The 20,615-nt window shown below is 40.6% G+C and overlaps 1 protein-coding gene across 1 annotated transcript; it reads left to right on the top strand.

Moving 5' to 3' along the window:
* Positions 1-3,583: 3,583 nt before the first annotated feature.
* Positions 3,584-17,613, top strand: dusp14 (dual specificity phosphatase 14). The gene is made up of 2 exons (XM_005474769.4): positions 3,584-3,884; positions 14,028-17,613. Exon 2 carries the CDS (start codon positions 14,133-14,135, stop codon positions 14,775-14,777), a length of 645 nt encoding a protein of 214 aa, XP_005474826.1. The 5' UTR covers positions 3,584-3,884; positions 14,028-14,132; the 3' UTR covers positions 14,778-17,613.
* The last annotated feature ends 3,002 nt before the right edge of the window (positions 17,614-20,615 follow it).

Raw genomic sequence — 20,615 nt, 5'->3', positions numbered from 1 at the left:
ATTTCAAACTAAATGGTGGTCAGAGCATGGCTGAACTAAGGTCAGTAGCCCTGATTAAGGGGTTACCACACAGAACTGCAGCTGAAATAACAGTAAATATTTCCAAGTTGGACAGAAGAGAAGAGGGGAGTATAAGGAGCCTGTTGCACTGCAAAACAACAAGGCCTACTTTATAATCACATGTCACATGGCAACTGTGAAATCACACAGCCTTATCATCTTCTACTGGGATTTAAAGGTGTGCCAGATTTAGTGCAGTCTTCTCCTGAACAATAGGCATGGCCACCTGCTCATCAGCGCTGGTATAGGAATTGAAGAAGCCGAAACAGGAAGTTTGACAGAGTTTCCTCCAGGAAGTCTCATCTTTTCAAGCTGCAGCGTCTTCCTCTTTATATCCAGGGAACCTCTAGGCTCCTGTAAAGCTATAAGCTTGAAATGGCAGTAAAGCCAGATATGACTGTACAATCACCAGTCTGGAAAAAAACAGAATGGGTCAAAATCACACTAAAGTGCAGTTGTAACATCACTTTTGACACGCACTGCTGTTTATGAGTGTGACGTGAGCAAAAAAAAATAGCTGTTAGCTAGCCCTGGAGTTTGGAAAGTTGCATTCAAATAAAGCACATTTGTACTTCACATGCTAAATACCTAAACACCTAAAGTGTGTATTTTTTAATATTTTTTATTGCATTGAATGAAAGCACATCTAACAGCAACAGCCCCACAGCCTTGAGACAGCATTAAACCTGTAGAAAGATAAAACAAGTAGATGTAAATACAAACTAATTATTCCTAATTCAGAAATGCCAGTACAGGACTCCAGGACCTCTCAGTTATATTGAGTCTGTTCTCACTGAGATGTCTCTGTAGATACTTGTTCAAAGCTCAAATGTGGGTACAAAGTTCTTTTTCCACTGCTGTAGTATTAACTTTTTGCAATCACCATTCTGAGCAGAATTGCAATCGTTCATACTTGTTTACAGAAATCAAAGAGCTGGTCACATCAAGTATAGCTATAAATGCATCCAGTAGTCAGCTCTCTCCAAATGCTTCAGAGTAACAGTGAAAAAAATGCTCTTACAGTAAGTGGTGGGTTTTGTACAGGACCAGAATAAATGAGTCAGATTACCAGCGGCAGATTTACATCTATGACAGACAGGTGAAATATCAAAGAACAGAGTGTGAAGCCTTTCTCTGGAGTAATATAACCTAGGTTAGCCTACATCTGACATTTACTAAACAGATATGTGTATTCTCCAAATGTTCTTCCCACACCTGATTGTTTACTTCCACATTCACTTCATCCACTCGGACATGTCTAATTCCAGAGACAGTTTTTACAGTGCCTGGTAGAAAACAAAATACTGACTTTAAGCTGTCAATACTGAATTTATTCATGACATCCAGGGTCTCATGACCAAAGATAAGCATGTTTTCTAATATAATCTTGAATTTTTAAGCAGTGGTAAAATCCTGATGCAGGAATTTTATAAACATTCTGTAAATTGTGTAAATGAGGCAAACGTATTTTCACTATCAGCATCCTCACTGTTTTTTATACCTTTCTGTTTCCAGATAGTAAAGGCTACACCAATCAGTCCTGATGATGAATGATTTCCACTAATTGGAGCATCTATGTATTTATCGGGAGCTTTAATGTGTCATTTTGTCTGCATCCATATTCTCAATATGTAATTGATAACAAGACTGTCACTAAAATATGATTAACTGTGTGCTTTTTGTTTTGATTTTTTTGTTTCAGCATCGCGTGCATCTCATTATTCTACATGGGCATACTGACTGAGTTTGATCACACTACTCGAGCTCCATAGTAATCTGAATATATTCATGTAAACAGGTTTTTCCTGACTCATCCAGCAAGTGTGTTTGTTGCTGCTGATTGATTCTTTGTGTTTGTTTGTTTTGGTCATAATATACAATAATAAAGCTCATACAAACTTTTATTTTTCATAAAAACACACATTAGAAAATCTACTTCCAGTAGAAAAGCTTGGGATAACATCAGCAAATAACCGTGGCTGTGAATATTTACTGAATGCCACAATGTGCTGGATGGCTCTAATAAAATTCTGGTTTGTGATTTATATCACACTGTATGGAGTCACGGTGAAGCATGTCACATGAATGTCGGGTGAATTTCAGTAGTGAGATATAAGAAACAGCTCTATCAGTGTTGCTCATTCTTTTTCAAAATGCAGGCAAACTGTAAAGTAGCTTGGCCGCAGTGCTGACACGTCTGTGCATCGAAAAGCCACAAGTTTCTGCAACAGTCACTGACTGTGAGAATATGACCACCACAGTCTGTCTTTGGTTTCAAGAATCACAGACAGAGCCAAGCACACAAGCACGGCCAGCACAGACTCAAATCTGATCACCCATCTGGCCATCCTACATATCCAGTGATGTTGGGGGCTACATACATACTGATGAACTAGAGTTAAATGCAATATTTATTATGTTCTAGCAGAACTTTTTCTTTACTGCTTTTTCCACAAGGACTAATTTTGCCATCACAACCACCCACTCTAATTATAATTGCCTTAATAATTGTAACAGCAATGAAAAAGAATAAATTCAGCAACTGCCTCACAAAAGTCATAATTTAAGGGTTACATTAAAAAAGGATTATGTATGTATCTTATGTAGGTACTTCTAGGTATCAGTCATGCCTCTGTAAACAAATTTCAGTTTCAGTGCTGATATCCATCCTGTATACAGAGTGGAAAGATACTCCTGAAGTGGCAGAGAACAGAAGCGTCACACGAGCCTTCGGTTTAGTCAAGGTGTGTGGGCTTAGGTGGAAACCACAGGCATTATGGTTGGTAACCTGCTGTTAGCTCTCTAACCAGGTAGTTTCTGTTCATTTATTTTATATTGTCTGTTTTTACATTTGCATTGTTATATATGCCTATGTTAAATTTTGTGACTGTTCTGCCCTTTTGTGCATTTCAAAAATAATTACATGAACTGTCTGTTGGTTTGTTTCATTTCTTTCCAGCACTCTAGTAAGCCATGATAATAGTTGTGTTTGATGCATAATGCACAAATGATCAAGCCTGGTCATATTTGCTGTGCTTCTGTGGGTAGTTGGGCATGGGTTTGTTTGGGGGTGAGGACCCCTAAAATCTTGGGCCAACTCTCGTGGTGATGAATGCTGAGTGGATGGGCACCTGTTTTTGCCTAGAATCCCAATAAACTCTAGAATCAACAGTGTAAAGAGCCGTCATGCACTTGACCCTTTGACAGTCCCACAGCTGTAGTGTTTCACAGTCTGTGATCAGTCTCACTGCCTCTGGTCCTGATCCCCAGCTTTTCATCCTTAAAACACATATCGTGAAGGTGACTTTACAGATCGCTCACCTTAGTTTATAAAATTCCTGTAAAACTACTGCAGTAAATCGGTTTATGTGCACTTAGTCTTGTTCAGACAGTGAATCTGGAGCTTGAGGCTCATTCATGGTTCAGCCACAGCCCTGTAGATTTCAGACTGGCTGAATCTTCCAATAGAAAAGCCTGGAATCATCTCAGTAAGCCAACATGCTCCTCCTGCCTCCCCCTCCTCCCCCTCTGTGTGGCACTGATCACCCCTCATACCGGAGGCAGCGCTGCCCTCTGCACGCCGCTCCTGCCAGCGTACAACCAGGCGGATGTACCGATGGCTCGTACTGTATTTCTGGTGACTTTCACGTGATGTTATTGTGTGTTGCGGGCTGTCTGCCAACCTCTCGCCTTCCACCCGGCCGTGTGCATGAGCGGACTGGCTGGAGGTAGATGTGTGACAGCAGCAGATCCATGCGCGCCGGTTTGGTGCAGGCGGCGAAGGCGCTCTGAAAACCTCCATCTCTGCCCGAGAGAGTCGACTGGTAAGTTGAGTTTTGCATCTGACGTTGAGCCAGTTTATCGGCATCATGAGGACCTCATGTAAGATGCCTACTAATTTACCTTAAAGCCTTGACTTATTTTTGAAAAATGCGTTTTCCGGGCAGGTTTATGTCCAGCTTTTTAGTTTTGTGATGTAAGCTGAGTGAAACTGGAGAAGCGAGCGCGCCTGCCAGGAAAGCAAACGTGTCGCTGACACTTTCATCAGGCATTTTCTACTTACTAATATTCTCTATTTCCGACAGCCCAACTTGTCACAACGCACGCGCACGCGAACGGGCATAGGAACGTGCGCAGAGGAGCGGTCCTCATTCACGGTTCGTTCTTGAATTATTAAACTTGTGGAGTCATTCACTTCAAACTGCACATTCTAGCACTCTCACTGGTTGCTGAAAGCGAAAAAAACGAGACAAGGCCAATTATAAAAGTTTAAAGTAGTGATCTATCTGCTTCTCATGTTCCCAACTGGTAAAATGTCGTAAAATACTGAATAAAAGCTTCTTTAACAAAAAAAAAAAAAAAATAGCTCTGAAAATTTAATGATTTCTAGTTTATTATCAAAGGTGATAAAGAAAAGCAAGAACAATTCACATTTTAAAAAAGCTGAAATTAGTACATTTTTGATATATTTGTAAACATAAATCAGAAGAGTTGCTGGTTAATTTTAGCAGTGTTTGACATTCCCAGCTTGTTGAATCAATTAAGGATAATAAAAGGTTAAGTCTGTGTCAGTCTGTCATTGTTTTCCCATTGTGTAAAAGTAGAGTCCATTTATCTGTCTCATGCGTCTGCTACCATGAGTAATCTCTAACAGCGACACTAAGTGTTTCCTTTAAAGACAAATTTGTGGAAAACATCTCAAAGGAAAGGGAGGAAGCATCCTGTCTCTTACTACATGACATGTGACCATCTGTGGCCCTCAGTGATTTTCCCCTCGGTGCGACATATTGAGGTGTGACATTGTGGATCCGGGTGGTGCTGCTGCAGCAGGAAGGTGCCAGAGCCGAACTCTCATGTGGCATTTGTCCCTCTGTTTCAAAACTTTCCCTCCTCTGAACCAACAGCAGCTACTGTGTGCTTTGTTTGTGCTGGAATCCAGCTGCATTGGAGACATTTGAGAAGCCGTGCCCTTCCTTGCTTGCCCAAAAAGACCATCCCTGTCATTGCTGCTCATTCTCCCCAGATCATTATCGAGTCTGTGCCGAGACACTTTCAGACATCACTCAACCTGAGCAGACTGCCTCTTTTATTGAGAAATCGCAGCCGTCTCCGGCTATTTCAGTCATCTCGTTCTGTGGTGTGAGGGAGTGTCGGTCAGGAAGTTCAGCTCTATCAAGGTTTCACTCGTTAGTGTCGTGAGGGCGAGGTTGCCGTCGGGACCGCCACTCTAGTTTTCCTGCAGGTGGGTCACGTTTCCAATTTGTGTTAGCGAAGGTGGAACCGGACCCCTGAGGAATCTCCCCAGCGAGAGAGCAGCGTCACAAGATTTGTGAGGTGGCACCAACTGTTGACAGATTCATCTGAGTGATTGAGAGAGGGGATGTTTCTGAAACATCAAGGAGATCAGAAGAAGAAAACTCGAAATTTAGGTCGCCCTCAGCGATTTGAGGGAAATGTCTCATGGGGATTTCTCAGAAAGATTTTTTTTTTTCACAAATCAGTTTTAAGAATTTAATGGTCTAAAACACAACCATAAAAGACACCGTCAAAATAGTTGTAGCCTAATGAGAAATTAAAAATGTGATTGCCTCCAATATAGATTTATTATTTTTGTTAATAGGTTTAGAATAATTGGCTGGTAGAATTGGCTATTATAGTAATGAGGCTATAATAATGAAAATATATATAATAAAACAACTTCAATTTGGTCTTTTGCAAAGTTCAGCACTAATTTGTAGTAGAGTAAAAGTTGGAATGCTGTCCTCTGAATCCTCAGAGTAAATTTGACTGACAGTGAGCTGCAGCATTTCCAACGTACAGTAGAGTTTTCAGTGACGACAGCCTGTGCATAATTCTCCCTCCTCCGCTCCTGCCCTGCCAGGGGTATAAATAACCATGTGGATGAAGCAAATCTCAGCACAGCCCAGCGCTGTGGTTCATCAGCACTTTGGAGAGGGCCTGGGCTTATTTGGTTTTCTTATTTTCTTCTTCTCCCTGTTGATGTAGCTGCTGCTGTTGTACTGTTGGTCACTTGGTTGCCCAGCAACTCAGTTTGTGTTATCTCTGTCTGTGAATTATTGCATCAGCTGTGCAATACATAGAGACTCAAGACAAGGCGTCTGCTCGCAGGTCAGGCTTAGCTTTTGTTATTTTAGAAAGACGTCACTGGAGATGTTACAGTGTTGCTTTTAGAAACCAAGTTAGAAATCATCAAAGCCACTCAGAGTGATGTGGGTGAGATTAGGAACGGATAACTTTAATAGTGGAGAATCATCTCACTTTTATTTTGAAAGTTCATCTATTCAACCCAAGGCAGCACAGTGGTTAGCACTGTTGCCTCACAGCAAGAAGGTCCTGAGATCAATTCCACCATCAGGCCAGCAGGGTCTTTCTGTGTTTGCGTGGGTTCTCCCCGGGTACTCCGGCTTCCTCCCACAGTCCCCCACTTTGTGCGGATAGGTTAATTGAAAAATCTAAATTGCCCATAGGTGTGAATGTGAGTGCGAATGGTTGTCTGTCCCTGCGACAGACTGGCAACCTGTCCAGGGTGTACCTATGACAGCAGGGATAGGCTCCAGCACCCCCCTCGACCCTGAAAAGGATAAGCGGAAGCGAATGGATGGATGGATCTATTCAACCCTTCCTGTTTCATCATCATCTAACCAGTTTTTTTCCCTATCAGCTTCATCGCAAATGAGACTCTTGTCCCACATTTGGTGTAAGGTGTGGGACTTGAACTGGTGGAGAACCCGTTCATGTGCTTTACAGAGAAGAATTTAATTCAGTTCAGGTTTATTTATATAGTGCCAATTCACAATAACAGTTGCCTCAAGGCACTTTATACTGTATGTTAAAGATCCTACAATAATACTATGAGCTAGCAATCTGCGAGGGTGGGAAGGAAAAACTCCCTTTTAGCAGAAAGAACTCAGAGGAACCAGACTCAGGGAGGTGCAGCCATCCGCTGCGACTAGTTGCAGGTCGAGGCAAAAAGATGAAAGAGAAAAGAAAAGAAAAAGAGTGTAGGGAAATGGGGAAAACACACAATAAGGAAGAGAAGGCAAAAATGTAATGACATGCTGCGATGGTATATAAACAGGTGGAGCACAAAAAGAAGTGATTGAAGAAGAAGTACTCAGTGCATGAAGTCCCACAGGAATTTGAGCCTATAACAGCATAACTAAGGGAGGGTTCACAGTCACCTGATCCAGCTCTATTAGTTTTAAGCTTAATGTTCAAAGTAGAGAGGGTGTCTGTCTCCCAAACTGGGAGCTGGTTCCACAGGAGAGAGGCGTAATAGCTGAAGGCTCTGCCTCCCATTCTACTTTTAGAAACTCTTCGAACCACAAGTAAGCCAGCAATGCTCTGTTAGGAGAATATTGTACTATGAGGTCTTTTAAGATACGACAGAGCCTGATTGTTCAAGACTTTGTATATGAGGGGAAGAATTTTAAATTCAATTTCCCAGGAACCAAAAGAAGAGAAATACAGTCCTCTCCCTGGATCATCAACTGAAGGGTTAGGCTTTTTAGGGATCATTTAGAGCCTGATAATAATAAATTACAATAGTCGAGTCTAGAAGTAATGGGTGCATGAACTAATAGCACTCTGAGATAATATGTTTCTAATTTTAGTGGTATAATGCAGATGAAAGAAAGCAGTCCTACATATTTATTTAATGTGTGGATTGAAGGACATATAGTGGTCAAAAATTGCTCCATTCCTCACAGTGTTACAGGAGGTCAGGTTAATGTCATCTAGAGTAAGTATCTATTTAGAAACCACACAACAACCTCCGTTTTGTCTGAATTTAGGAGAAGAAAAATAGAGGTCATCCGTCCACTATGTCTTTAATATAATTAATTTGTGTCCTCTGGCTTCGTTGAGAAATAACACAGCATTCTTATTCCCAAAGCGTAACATACCGACGATTTGTCATGGCCCGAGGCGTCTCATAGTAACGCGAAAGGCACCCTTCGGCGTCCTTATGAGACGCCCCGGATTCTCAGTTGAATCCAAAAGAATGCCACTCACGGCGGCAACACACGCTGACAGCAGAGACTCCAGCGGTCCATTCCAGCCCTAACCCTAACCTTAACCATAACCTTAACCCTTTCGTATAGTGTTTTCCAAAGCTCATGATCAGAACGTAAAACACATTTACATGTATTGATTCATTGCAAATGGCTCTCATGCCCCCGAACGCGCAACATACCGACGATTTGTCACATAGCGTCAGTGTGTTACGTGTTGGGATGAGAACATGTTGGAAATAAAGCTGGGTATCATCTGTATAGCAGTCTAAAAATCTATACAGGATTCTCTACTAATATTGCTTAAGGGAAGCATGTATAATTTAAAAAGTATTGGTCCCAGGATAAAACCCTGTGGAACTCCATGACTGACTTTCATGTGTGAAGAAGACTTTGCAGCCACTATCTCCAACTGCTGTCCAACAAGACTCAGTTGGAGACTTGAGACTCAGTTTAGTGACAAGCGACTCAGTTGTGGGCACCTGAATATATTGTTTTTTTATTTAGTTATAAAAAAAGTACTTAACAATTAAAATATATTGAGGTGGATCTAATACATGTTATTAAAAGGTGTGAGTGTGCTTCCTTTCTCATGCATATAAACACAGAATTTAATTCTATGGCAAACACTGGTAATGTTGCCATGATACCAGAAATTTGGTAGTCTTAATGCAAAATTTAATACCAATATGTAAGTAAAACCAAACTTTAATATAAAACAAGCAGCTGCACAAACAGCAAACTACACAGTAATGACAGGAATACCATTAACATTATAACATTATTTATTACAAAAATAAGTTGCTGGTTACAATTGCAAGCTTTCTTGCTGTAAACCAGAGGTCTCCTTTGAGCTACTTTTTTTCCTTCATTATTCCTTATAAGTCTCTTTGACATCGTTTTTATCCAGGATGTCATGTGCGAATTACTTCCTCACACAAAATGATCTCCTTACAGGACTTGCTGTGGTGTGATTTGTTCGTTTTTTTGTTGTAGTGCTTTTGTTTTTTCATTGCCACAAGACACAGTGGATGTATTGCTTTACTTTCTGTTGCTATTCAACATGTTGTCAGGATATTGGCATCAACTTAGTACAAAAGTCCTGGTTCTCCTGCCCTCCTCACTAATGGAAATGTCTTTGTCACTGTATAATCTGGAAAGCCATTCCAGCGTGCAGCTAGCTATTATGCAAAGTTCAGGCTCCATAAGGTGTCAGAGCATTCAGATATAAAGCCATAACTCCTTCATGAGACCTGACCAAGGTTCCCATCACACTGCAGACTTTCACATGGAAACAATGAAAATGAACAGTAGCGTAGCTGGTATTCAGAAAGCTTTGAAAACTAAAAAAAATAAGACAAGACCAGTAGAAATGATTCTGTTTGTTGTATTAAGAGTGCTCTGTGCGCCAGTTGGTCAACATCATACATGTTGTTAAAGTGAGAAAAAAAATGTTTAAATTGATTTTAGGAAACTTCACATGTGGAAAATTGGGTTAAAACAACAAGGATGTAAATGAGCCATTGACCCGCCTACTTAAGACTCTGTCCCACTTTCTTTTTTAAGGCACAGACCAGTGTATGCTGGTCTGGTATACCTTTAAAAGCTTGGTAAAAAAATAATTACTAGTTTGTATCCACGTCCTCCAGACTCCAGACTATTTAGTGAAGATGGATTAGCTGATCACCAAAGATTAGAGTCAGTTCAGTCACAGAGCGGTTAGCTTTAGTCCAGGCTTTTCAGTACTGAAAAGTTTTTGAAATTATGGTGTCAAAGTGATGTTGACCTTTTCACTTTGTGGGCGCCGTCATCTTTATATTTCAGAATGATTCAGTTTTGGCCAGAAACTTAAATTACAAGGTCACAGTGGCATTTGACCATCAAAAAACAATATAGTTCTTTTAGAGTCCAAATGATTTTGCTCAAAATTTAAGGTTTAAGAGATATTGACTTCGTTAGGGTCCTGGATAGATACATACATAAATTTTTTTTAACGTGAAAATGAGCAGTGATTGTTTGAGTTAGCAGCAACACAAAAACACATCGTCTGTCATTCAGTTCATAGACTAACTACTCCTCACTAATCAATCTTTCTACAAAAATGACAGTAAAGCGGTATGAAGAGTCACTAAAGGTGAAGTGAACTGAAGAGTGAAGATAACTCATTTGGGAGACCCAGAAGTCTGTTTCAGAAATCTTTATTGTTCTGTGGTTCTGCTGCATGTGACATCTCTGAGACCTGCTCAGCTAGTTATTTTTTCACATTTTAATATCAAAATTTTGATTTCGGTTTAACATCCATGTTGACTGAAGGACCCATCACTCATTATTGAATGATTAAAACCATGAAGACCCCATTAACAAGCCTAAAATTGCTAAAATGAAGTGATTGCATGATTAAAATTGACTAAAAAAGTAAATTGTGGCTCATTTTTTGGCTGCAGTTGGTGTGTGGTACTTTAACTAATAAAGGAAATCAGTTAATCTTCAATTATTGGTATTTACAACTGCCTAGGCACCCAACCCAGCAATTCAAAAACCAAAAATCTATTAATTTAGTGTCATATCAGGTGAGATAAATCACTGCTAGTACTTATTACAGGGGCGTAATTTCCAGGGGGGTTAGGGGGGTTATGACCCCCCAATAATCAGACCCAACCAATTATGAATTATCTTGCATAAATAGGTTGTTGGTTTTCTTTACTCATTTCAGGTATTACCAGCAAAATAGTTGCATATTTAATCATCTGGGAATTTACCCAGATTTATTTATTTATTTAGACAGAGATCTTCACCCCCCCAATGTTCAGCACAAAGTTACGCCGATGACTTATTATACACTTGCTGCTGCTGCTTGCTTTCTGATGTTCTTGTGACCTCATCCTGATGATGTAGTCTTGGGATTTTCAGACTGCTCTACAGTGAGAAACACTGGTGTATCAGCACAAGTGGTGGCGCTGTGGATGAAGGTGTATTAACCTACAACAGCAGCATGTTTATGGGAACAATTTCACAGCAAAGTCCCTGGTGGATGGCAACCAGGAACACAGAGGGCTGATAGCATTATTTTGCATTATTTTAGTTTATCCTTTGATTCCTTTTTTCTTTTTCTTTTTTTCTTAATGGAAGCAGGCCATGCTGGGATATCAAAGCTGTGAGCAATACAAGGAAAGGCTTTTCTAGCCCTTGGGGAGATTAGCTGCTCCATGACTTACTGATTTTCTATGCAAGCCTTAGGTAATAAAATCATTAACAAAGTAAAAAAAAAAAAAAATACAATCTTGCAGGCAAGGAGAAACTTGTTGGGAAAAATAAAAGATGTTATTTATATTATGTGTTTTAAAGTGGTCCTTTTATGTTGATTTACAGCTCAATGCTTTTGTTCTTTGACTTTCCAGAGTTGAGTAAAAGTTTAAAAAAATTTAAGGGAACACTTAAATCGCACATCAGCTCTTGGATGAATGAACTGTTCAAGTTGAAAATCTTTACTGACATACACTGTGTAATTTGTTGAGAACAAAGTGACATAAAAATGGTGAGCAGACATCAAACTCATCAACCTTCTGTGGGCTGGATTCAAAATCACAGCAGAAATCAAGGTTAGGATTGTCTGAAGTGTTTTTTATGGTATCCCTTTGTGCACCCACTCAGCTCATCCTCTGCCTGAAACAAGTCATTTTTTAACTGCTTTCCCTTTAACCTCAATATAATAGAAATAATAATAATATAAAAACTTATTTCTTCTCAAATCATTATTATTTGTATACCTATATTTTTCCCTTTCTATTACATTACATTTTCAATTATGTTGTTTTGTAAAATGAAAACCTATACTTTTCTTGCAGCCTGCAGCTTCTATGGAAGTATATTCCACATTAGTACTCAACAGTGTATTTACCAACCTTTAATTCTGGTAACGCTTAGTTTTCAATCATTTAAGGTATAATTTGTGTTGTATTTATATAAAAAAAATTAAAAAATCATTAAAACAAACACAAAGCAAGGCAGCTCAGAAATGTCATTGCTACAGTGTGTCCTGGGTCTGCCCCAACCTCCTCCCAGTAGGACATGGCTGAAACCCCATAAAAATAACATCTGTCTGATCCACCTTGGGTGGCATCTGCAACACTGCTGGACCAATCTGTCTGTCAATCTCCCGCTCCACCCTCCCCTCACTTGTGAACGAGACCCCAAGTTACTTGAACTTCTTGCTGACGTGGAGCGGGAAGTATACCCTCTCCTGGCTGAGAACCATGTCTTCAGGTGCTCCTCCCAATCACTTCACCAAGTTCATGCCTTGATGAAGTCAAGAGAATTACATAATGGAATTGTAAAAAAAGAAACAAATTGATTGACAAAGTCATAAAAATGGGAACAATTAAAAACAAAACAAAAATAATAACATCTGTGAGATATGACAAAATACACCTCTGGGGGTCTACATGGACCCCAGTCAGTATAATGAGGGTTAAGGCTGTCCTCCTTTTACCCGACTTCCTTGTGATTGGCTCCGTCTTAGAAACGATAGGATTAAACAGCAGATTCACTGTTCACGGTCAGAGCTGTTAAGAAACATTTTATGAACACTCTCTTTGACATCATACAGAGCCAAGAGTAGAAAAAAAATGAAGACAAAGATTTTGGCTCACAGGGACGTTACCGGTACATATGCTGAACTCTTGATTTGAACATGAGCGTCCACTGTTGTAATAACATAACAGAAAATATGGAAAAGCATAGCAGACGACCTTTAGAACAGTGCAGTCACTCTTCCTTGCATTAAAATGAAGCATCTGCTCATCAAAGGGGGGGAACGAGGATTAGATTTACCCTGCGACCCTTCTGTGCATTGAAAAGTTGCGATCACAATTTAATTGTACCCTCCGCACTCGTGTTTTTGATTAGGATTTAATTCATAAGAAGAATCCCAGTCTGCAAGGTGACGGCGCACAGCAGTGTTTTTGCCATGCGTCTTGTTAACCAGACCGCAATAGAAATGAAGGAGAAAGACCTGCTGCCCTAGACTGGTGCAGAATGTGTGGATGACGCACGACAAGTGCAACAGTGTGTGAAGCTGAGCCCGGAGCTGTGGGTTCTCCGCTGATAGTCTAAGCATTGCCACAGGTGTTTCCATCAGTTGAGCACATACAGTAGTATATGTCATATTAGAGTTTCCATAATATAATCTTCCTTGTATGTGCCGTACTCTCAAAGAGAGCAGAGGTAATTTTCCTTTTAGGAAAAAAAAAAGAGAAAAGAAAATGAAATTAGGATGGCAAATCGTGTGTTTAAATGAAGTTTGGTGTGATCATACAGTATGTGTGATTAGCTTCCACCCTGCTGTTTGGTGCAGTAGAGAAATGACATTAACGGCAGGAATAGCCAGAGAGACGAGATGTAATCTGTATGTGGGAGCCGTGGATGGATGAACATGAGATGAGGTGAGTGTTTGCCTGCGGGGCGTCTGTGCTCACATGGCAGAGCGAGGCTCGTCTCAGCGTGCGGCCATTCGACCTGAATGTTGAGACACGTACAGTAGAGTGACTGGTCTCTGCGGCGCGGCGGATTCTTGAAAAACCCTCTCGTATAATTTCGTGAAGTGAAGTCGGTGGGCTGCAGGCTCACAGCTTCGTATTTTTAAATGAGTTCAAACTATTGTGACTCTAACAGCTCTTTTTGTCTGGGTTTTTAAAGTTTGAAGACGCACTCTGACAACAGCATTTCCCTTTTTTTTTCCTCTCTTTTCATCCAAACCACTTCATGGATTCGCAGCACTCTGCCCTCCAAAAGACGGATCTTAGTGCCCTTGTTTTGTAGTGTTTTCAAACAGCAGTCACGTTACTCATCCTTGAAGTGTTTTTATGTTTGTCAGCCTGCACTGAAATAGAAAAATGTTTAATTTAGATAAAAGCTAAGTCTGCTTTTGTATTTCAGGAGCTGTCTGGCTGGTGCCGCTGCACTACTATGATTCTGAGCTCATGAAGATTTTGTAAAGGAAAAAAGAAAATCCATTCCCGTTAAAGCCCACTTGTTTTCTCAATGGCTTCCCGCAGCCAAGGCTTCTTCCACCATCATCATCACCACCATCACCACCACCATCGCAACTCCATGGTGCCTGCGACGGTACCGAGGCTGCTGCCCGAAAATGGCAGCCTGCTGGGAGGCATCGCACAAATCACCCCCAACCTCTTCCTCAGCAGAGGTAACGTGGCTTCCAACCGCAGCCTGCTGCTATCTAAAGGCATCACCTGTGTGGTCAACGCCACCATTGAGCTCCCCAACTTTAACTGGCCTCACATGGAGTATGTAAAGGTCCCACTGGCGGATATGCCCCACTCCCCCATCTCCTTGTACTTCGACAGCGTGGCCGATAAGATCCACAGTGTGGGACGTAAGCGAGGGGCGGTGTTGGTGCACTGTGCAGCGGGAGTGAGCCGCTCCGCTTCTCTGTGTCTGGCGTATCTCATGAAGTACCACCGTGTGTCTCTGGCCGAGGCCCATGCCTGGGTCAAAGCCCGCCGCCCCGTCATTAGGCCCAATGGTGGCTTCTGGCGCCAGCTAATCGAGTACGAGAGGAAGCTGTTCGGCAGAAACTCTGTTAAGATGGTGCAGACGCCCTACGGGGTCATACCTGATGTTTATGAGAGGGACCGCAGGAGCCTCGCTCCATACTGGGGCCTGTGAGAGAGGCAGTGCCGACTGTTCAGTGGGGGATCGAGGAGGAAAGTGAAGCCCTTTTGCCCTTCTGGACTGGAGGTTCCTACCTGCTCTGGACAGAGGAAGAGAAAATGCACAAGTGTGCGTGTGTGTGAAGCTTAATTAATGAGTGATGGTGCTTTTGGACAGAGGGAGTTCAATCAAACACTGGCCGTTGATGGTGCTGCTGTTGATCCAACCAGTTTTCTCCAGTTAAGTCTTTAAGTGGGAGAAAGGGGACTTAAAGCCCAGAATCATTCGGACCAGAGGATTGGATGGGACCACAATGATGTCAGACACCAAAACAAGATAAAACTTTGAGTTGAAGTCAGTGCCGTCCTTCTCCGGGTCTGTCTTTCCAGCTCCAGAGGATGATAGAAGTGTTCAAACTCTGACAGTGATGTGACTGAAGTTCTTTTCCTGACGTGGTGTCATGTGGTGGTATTGTGCCAGTTTTGCAGTAATCCTTAGTGTGAAGGGCAGCAGCATGCTCTTAATTTATGGTAGCATTAAAGATAAGTGTACAGAAAAAAATATAGGCAAATTATTCTATTGGAATGTAATGATAGTGAGGAAAAAAAAAAGCTTATGGTGCACTTTAACTGAATGAGAATCAAAGATGTTATATCAACCTTTTTAAGGTGAAATTTGAAAAGATGTAAGCTAGGAGTCGAGGTTTAGGGAAAGCTCCTGTGTAACACAGGGTTGACTGTTCCATCCTGTGACCACACTATGTTATTGTAGTGCTATTTGATGCTATATTAAAGAAAATATCTGCTGCCTCAATAGAAGTGGTAGCTCTGTGAAGTCTGTTTTCCATCCCACAGTTTTTGCCTTTTATCCAAATTCGGGTAAGGCTGCAAAAAGATCAGCGCAGCACAGAAAAGACATTTTATTTTCTGTCTGGAAACTGGTCCACCTCTGTGGTGTAGCGCTCTTTTGAAGATCAGTAGGCTGAAGATCTTTTTTTTTTTTTTTGCTATCATCTGCAGGGTGAAATTTAAACTTTTTTTGCACGCTCTAGCCACACTTCAGAAATACTGGTTGTAGGTCTGAGACATACTGCAGTAAATCATAATAAAAATACACTTTGGGACAATTATCACATAAAAGATGAAAAAAGCCAAAAAATGTCTGCATACTTCAAGTGATATTTTCCTCTTAGAGCCATCTCTAAGAATGTGTCTGTAGAATGTGTTTCCTTCTCATAAAGCCTGGCTTAAAATCCAGTTTTGTAATATTTAAGTCCTGCATTATTTACATTCATGTTCACTGTCTCGCTATCTAGTCTCTACTGCTTTATTTGGGGTAGTTTTTTGCATTACTGACATTCTAGTACTATATAATAGTATAATATAGTACTATATTATCCATATAGTGTGACAGAACTATAGACAAACTAAACATAACCCCGGTTGAAAAACTGGTTGTTGAAAACACAGCTTTCCTCAAGTGAGATGAAATATTTATTGAATCAGCTAAGATTAAGCTTCTTCTGGCCAAAGTCCAAGAGTATATCCATCAAAAGAAACACATTATCTCTGTAACCACACATTGGGACAAAGAGCCAAATTTATTACATTAGTTTGTACTGGGTACTTTCTCAGTAACTGTGGTACAGGTGGATAAACAGAAGCCCTTGTAGCACAGAGTGCAGGTGCTAAAATGGACAATATGTCACCTCACCATTTCTTCCTACAGTACAAAACTGAATCGAAAATATAGCCCTTTAATGGCCCTAAGATCCCTCAGAATCAGCTGTTAAAATGCATTGTTGAACCCCTCTGTGTGAAACAGACAATGATGAATCACATGGTTGAGGAGAAGTCATTCCTTTGTGACGACTTTATTTGGAGCAGCTGTCAGTTATAATAACAGAAGGAAGCTTTTCATGTAACAGAAACAACATTAAGAAAAATTCACTCGATATGTAAGATGCTTCATTGTTTCAGTCGTCAGTCACACAAACCTAGATATCAGCCGGCAACCACCTGGCAACCTCCAGTCGCTAGGGAAAAATGTGTATTCCCCAACCAGTGAGTGACTGGCTGCTGAAGGTTGCAAACTCTCGCAAGGTGAAATCGGTCACGGAGACCGCCTTATGATTGCTTTGGTCTTTGGCAGATAACTGCCTGTAGATTCCATGCAAGATGCTGTTTTGTCTGCAAACATTTGGCAGCGACTACAAAAACCACCTTGTGATTGTTTTGGTTGCAAGCAGATTATCGCAGTTGGCTGTCGTTTGCATGCGAACTACTTGCCAAGCGATATTGAAACTGGAAATAGTGTGATGCAAACCAGAAATGGAGAACTTTTGCCTACAAATTATTATTTTTTTCAAAATTCAGTACTGTACTGAAAGTAGTTGGCAAGTGTTTGCAGACAAGTCAGCATTTCCCATGCAAACTACATGTAACCACAGCAACCTGCTAGCAACCAAAGCAACTGGAAGATTTTCTGTGCAACAACCTCTCTTTCAGCAACCTCCAGCAGCCACTCACATTTTCCCCTAGTGATCAGTGATTGCCCAATGCCTGTGCTGACCTGCTTGCCTTTGCTCCGTTCTTGGGCTAACTGTTAGCATAGAGGTGGTGAATTTTATGGCATATATCAACAAGCCACCGGCTTGTGAACATATTTTAGGGCCACTTCTTGGTAGCTGTCAGTACATCCATATTTCTTTTTACTATAATGAGAAACTGTTGCAGTTAAAGCCAAAAAGAAAAGCAAAGAAGCAAAAAAAAAACAACTGTATTTTTTCCTAATAAATAGCAACATTTGTGTGTGTACTGGGCCAATGATTAATAAATCTATTATTTAAGAAGAAAGTAATTCTTTTGAGACCACAACCACGCAATGGTGCAATAAAATGTCACTTTGTAGTACTACTTTAAGAGACCAGCACTGAGCTGAAATTTTCAAGCCACGGAGATCAGTGCACAGATGCTTTTCTGATATCCCAGGTGTAAAAAGGAATAAAAACACCAGAGGTACGGGATTGTACGAGGATGTTATTTCAAACCCTGAGACAGTGACATTAAAATGTAAAAACATAAAAAGATAATATCACTGTTTGCATTCACCCCTACACCCATTGTTTCGGACTTTTACCAGAATCGGAGTGCACATTTAAAACAAAACTAAAAGCATAAATTTTCTCTCTTTTCTTTTTCTAACTGTGAATGGAGACATCTCCGGGATTTTTTCACATGAACAGGCAGCAGTCTTTCCTTCTCCAAAGGCCTCTTGATGTTCAATCTGCACAGCCAATTTCCCCAAGAGATGTCTTCAGATGTCAAAAAAGCGTTCCGTCATTCATTTCCATTTGCTGTGGTTACAGAGCAGCAGGCAGATATTGATGAGCACCATTTGTCTTGTGCCCACACTTCTGAGGGACCTCCAGAGTGGTCCTAACAATGAATTCCATTACCCACAGAGACGCGGCTCGCTACTGAAACGCTCAAGTGATGGGCCCAAATTATACAGCGCGCACACCATTTCTGGTGGGAGTGCGTTAAATGTTGCTGGAGGTTGCAAAAAACTCTTTTAGTTTTCCCCTTACCCTCCTCCTGGTAGTGTTAACACGCACACATGCACGTTGGGGGTTTTTTCAGAGCACAGTCAAGCACTAAAAGTAAACACATCCTTCATCAGCAGCAGGATATTATCATCTATCATTAAAGCAGTAAGCAAAACCATTTGCATCATCCTGAGTGTCGGAGCAGGCCTGGCTCCAGCCGTGCAGTCCATGCAGAACGAATGGCACTGAGGACATTTCTGGAGATGACATTCAGACATAGCAACTCAACAGGAAGCATCAGATACTGGTGAGCTGAAACACACCGCTGTGTGCTAATATTGTCTTTATGATATTTTAATTTGTTGTTTTATGATGAATTATTTAATGTTCAGTGTACAAAATGTCAGAAACTAGTTAAAAATGCACAATTTAGCATCTTCAAACTGCCTGCTTTATCCAAGTGAGATAATAAATCCCAAAAGTGATATTTTTGACAGTGTTTGCACTGGCTAAAGACAGAGGAAAGTGTTTAATGTGGAAGCTTTTAATGTTCGGTTCATGGATTGTTGCTAGGATGAGGACATGTATTGACCTGTTACTTTTCACACCAAGGTTTTGGACAGTATTGGGAAAATTAGCATTTAGCTTAAAGGTGTTGTTTGTAATAACCCTCTGTATAGTTTACTCAAAGGTTTCACCACTAGGGGCAGCATTTTACCCCCGCTGTCTGCTGCTTTAACTTTGTCTTTTGCAGGCTGCCGTTTTAAAGAAGAATGTGCTCTTAAGTCTCCTGATCAAATAAAGACTGCTCCATCATCACTACGCCATCCTGTGGTACAAAGTGGTATTTCACAAAGTACAGCGCAGCTCCAGTTCTGCTTTAGTTGCTAACTACTCGTTGGCTGTTTCTGTACTTTTGATTCATTTTGAAAGATTTATCATTTTAATTTAAATATTTGCATAACAGATATTTGCAGAGCCGCTAGCAGACCGCTGTTTAACAATAAAACTAATGTAGAAATAAAAAGATTACATCATTGTTTTTAATTTGTACATAAACAAACAAACAAATTAATATTTATGTAGTTTGTACATTCAGTTAATCATTCAGGGTTGGAGCTGCCACTGTAGATCCTGAGGTCATGCTTGCATTATTATATCAGAAAATGTTTTTCTTTCCTTTTTTTAAAAGAATAATTATCTTTATCTATTTTTAGTACCAAATATTATGTTAAATATAAAATAGTGATTGAATATGAACAGAATATATAAGGACTGTGGAACTGAAAATGCAACACAACAGTTAAATTATTATGTTGTTATTGTTATTATTATGTAAAATTGGTAGAAAAATACAGTTTTCAGTTTTCGTTGTAAGTTTTGTTGCTGCAATCCTGTAAATAATGAAATTTTTCAACCACACGTAGCAAATAAAAACATCCGCTGTGGCTGCAATGGATTACTGAATCATGGCCTCTTTGGGCTTCAAATTATACAACCTCTAATGATCCACTATAATCTGCATGGGCTACACAACTACTGCTGTATCACTTGGTTGTAAATCCTGCATTTCCATTTTAATAAGGCCATGCACACAAGCCCATTATTAATATAAACACACTGCCTCAATTTTAGACCTGACACGCTCGTTATAGTAATAATTTGACAACATGATTTAGCCAAACAGCAACATACGCTTCAGCTGCGTGGTGTGAGTCAAAGCCTGCATTTCTTTTAGCTTCACAACAGTTGGAAACATTAGGAGAATGGGCACATAGAGGATGCTGCTTAGATGGAAACCTGTGTAAAAGTCCCAAAGGGCAGATTTAAGTGTTGTTAGTGCTTTGTGTTATGGTAATGAAAACGCAGGGTACAAGCAGTTGTATAAAAATCCATAACTGAGGATAAAAGATGGAGAATGGGGAGGAAAAACAGCCCCACAGTCTGACTGAGGGTCATCTGAAGCACAGCAGAATTTGGTTTGTCATGAAACAGTCATTGTTCCTCGGCGAGCAGCTGAACGAGCGCGTTGTCTCTGTGGTATAACAGTGACTCATCTGTCGGCTGCCTTTCAAGTCTCAGCTGTCTCAGCTGATTGGACACTGAAGCGAAGGACTGTGAGCCACGAAGCTTGACTCTGTGTGCACAGAGCATCAAAGCAGTGGAAATGACTAATATTTGTGTCCAGGTCGTTAATGGGAAAATTGGGTCATCATAAATTATGTTAAGTGTTGGCTTTTGCTTTCCACTAACATTGAACCAAAGATGAGCGTTAAAGGATAATTCCTGCTCTGTACAGGCGACTG

The sequence above is a fragment of the Oreochromis niloticus genome, linkage group LG14, assembly GCF_001858045.2.
Source record: "Oreochromis niloticus isolate F11D_XX linkage group LG14, O_niloticus_UMD_NMBU, whole genome shotgun sequence".
In the NCBI taxonomy this organism is placed as follows: Eukaryota; Metazoa; Chordata; class Actinopteri; order Cichliformes; family Cichlidae; genus Oreochromis; species Oreochromis niloticus.
The sequence above is the reverse complement of the archived record's forward strand: the minus strand, read 5'-3'. Positions and strand labels throughout refer to the sequence as shown.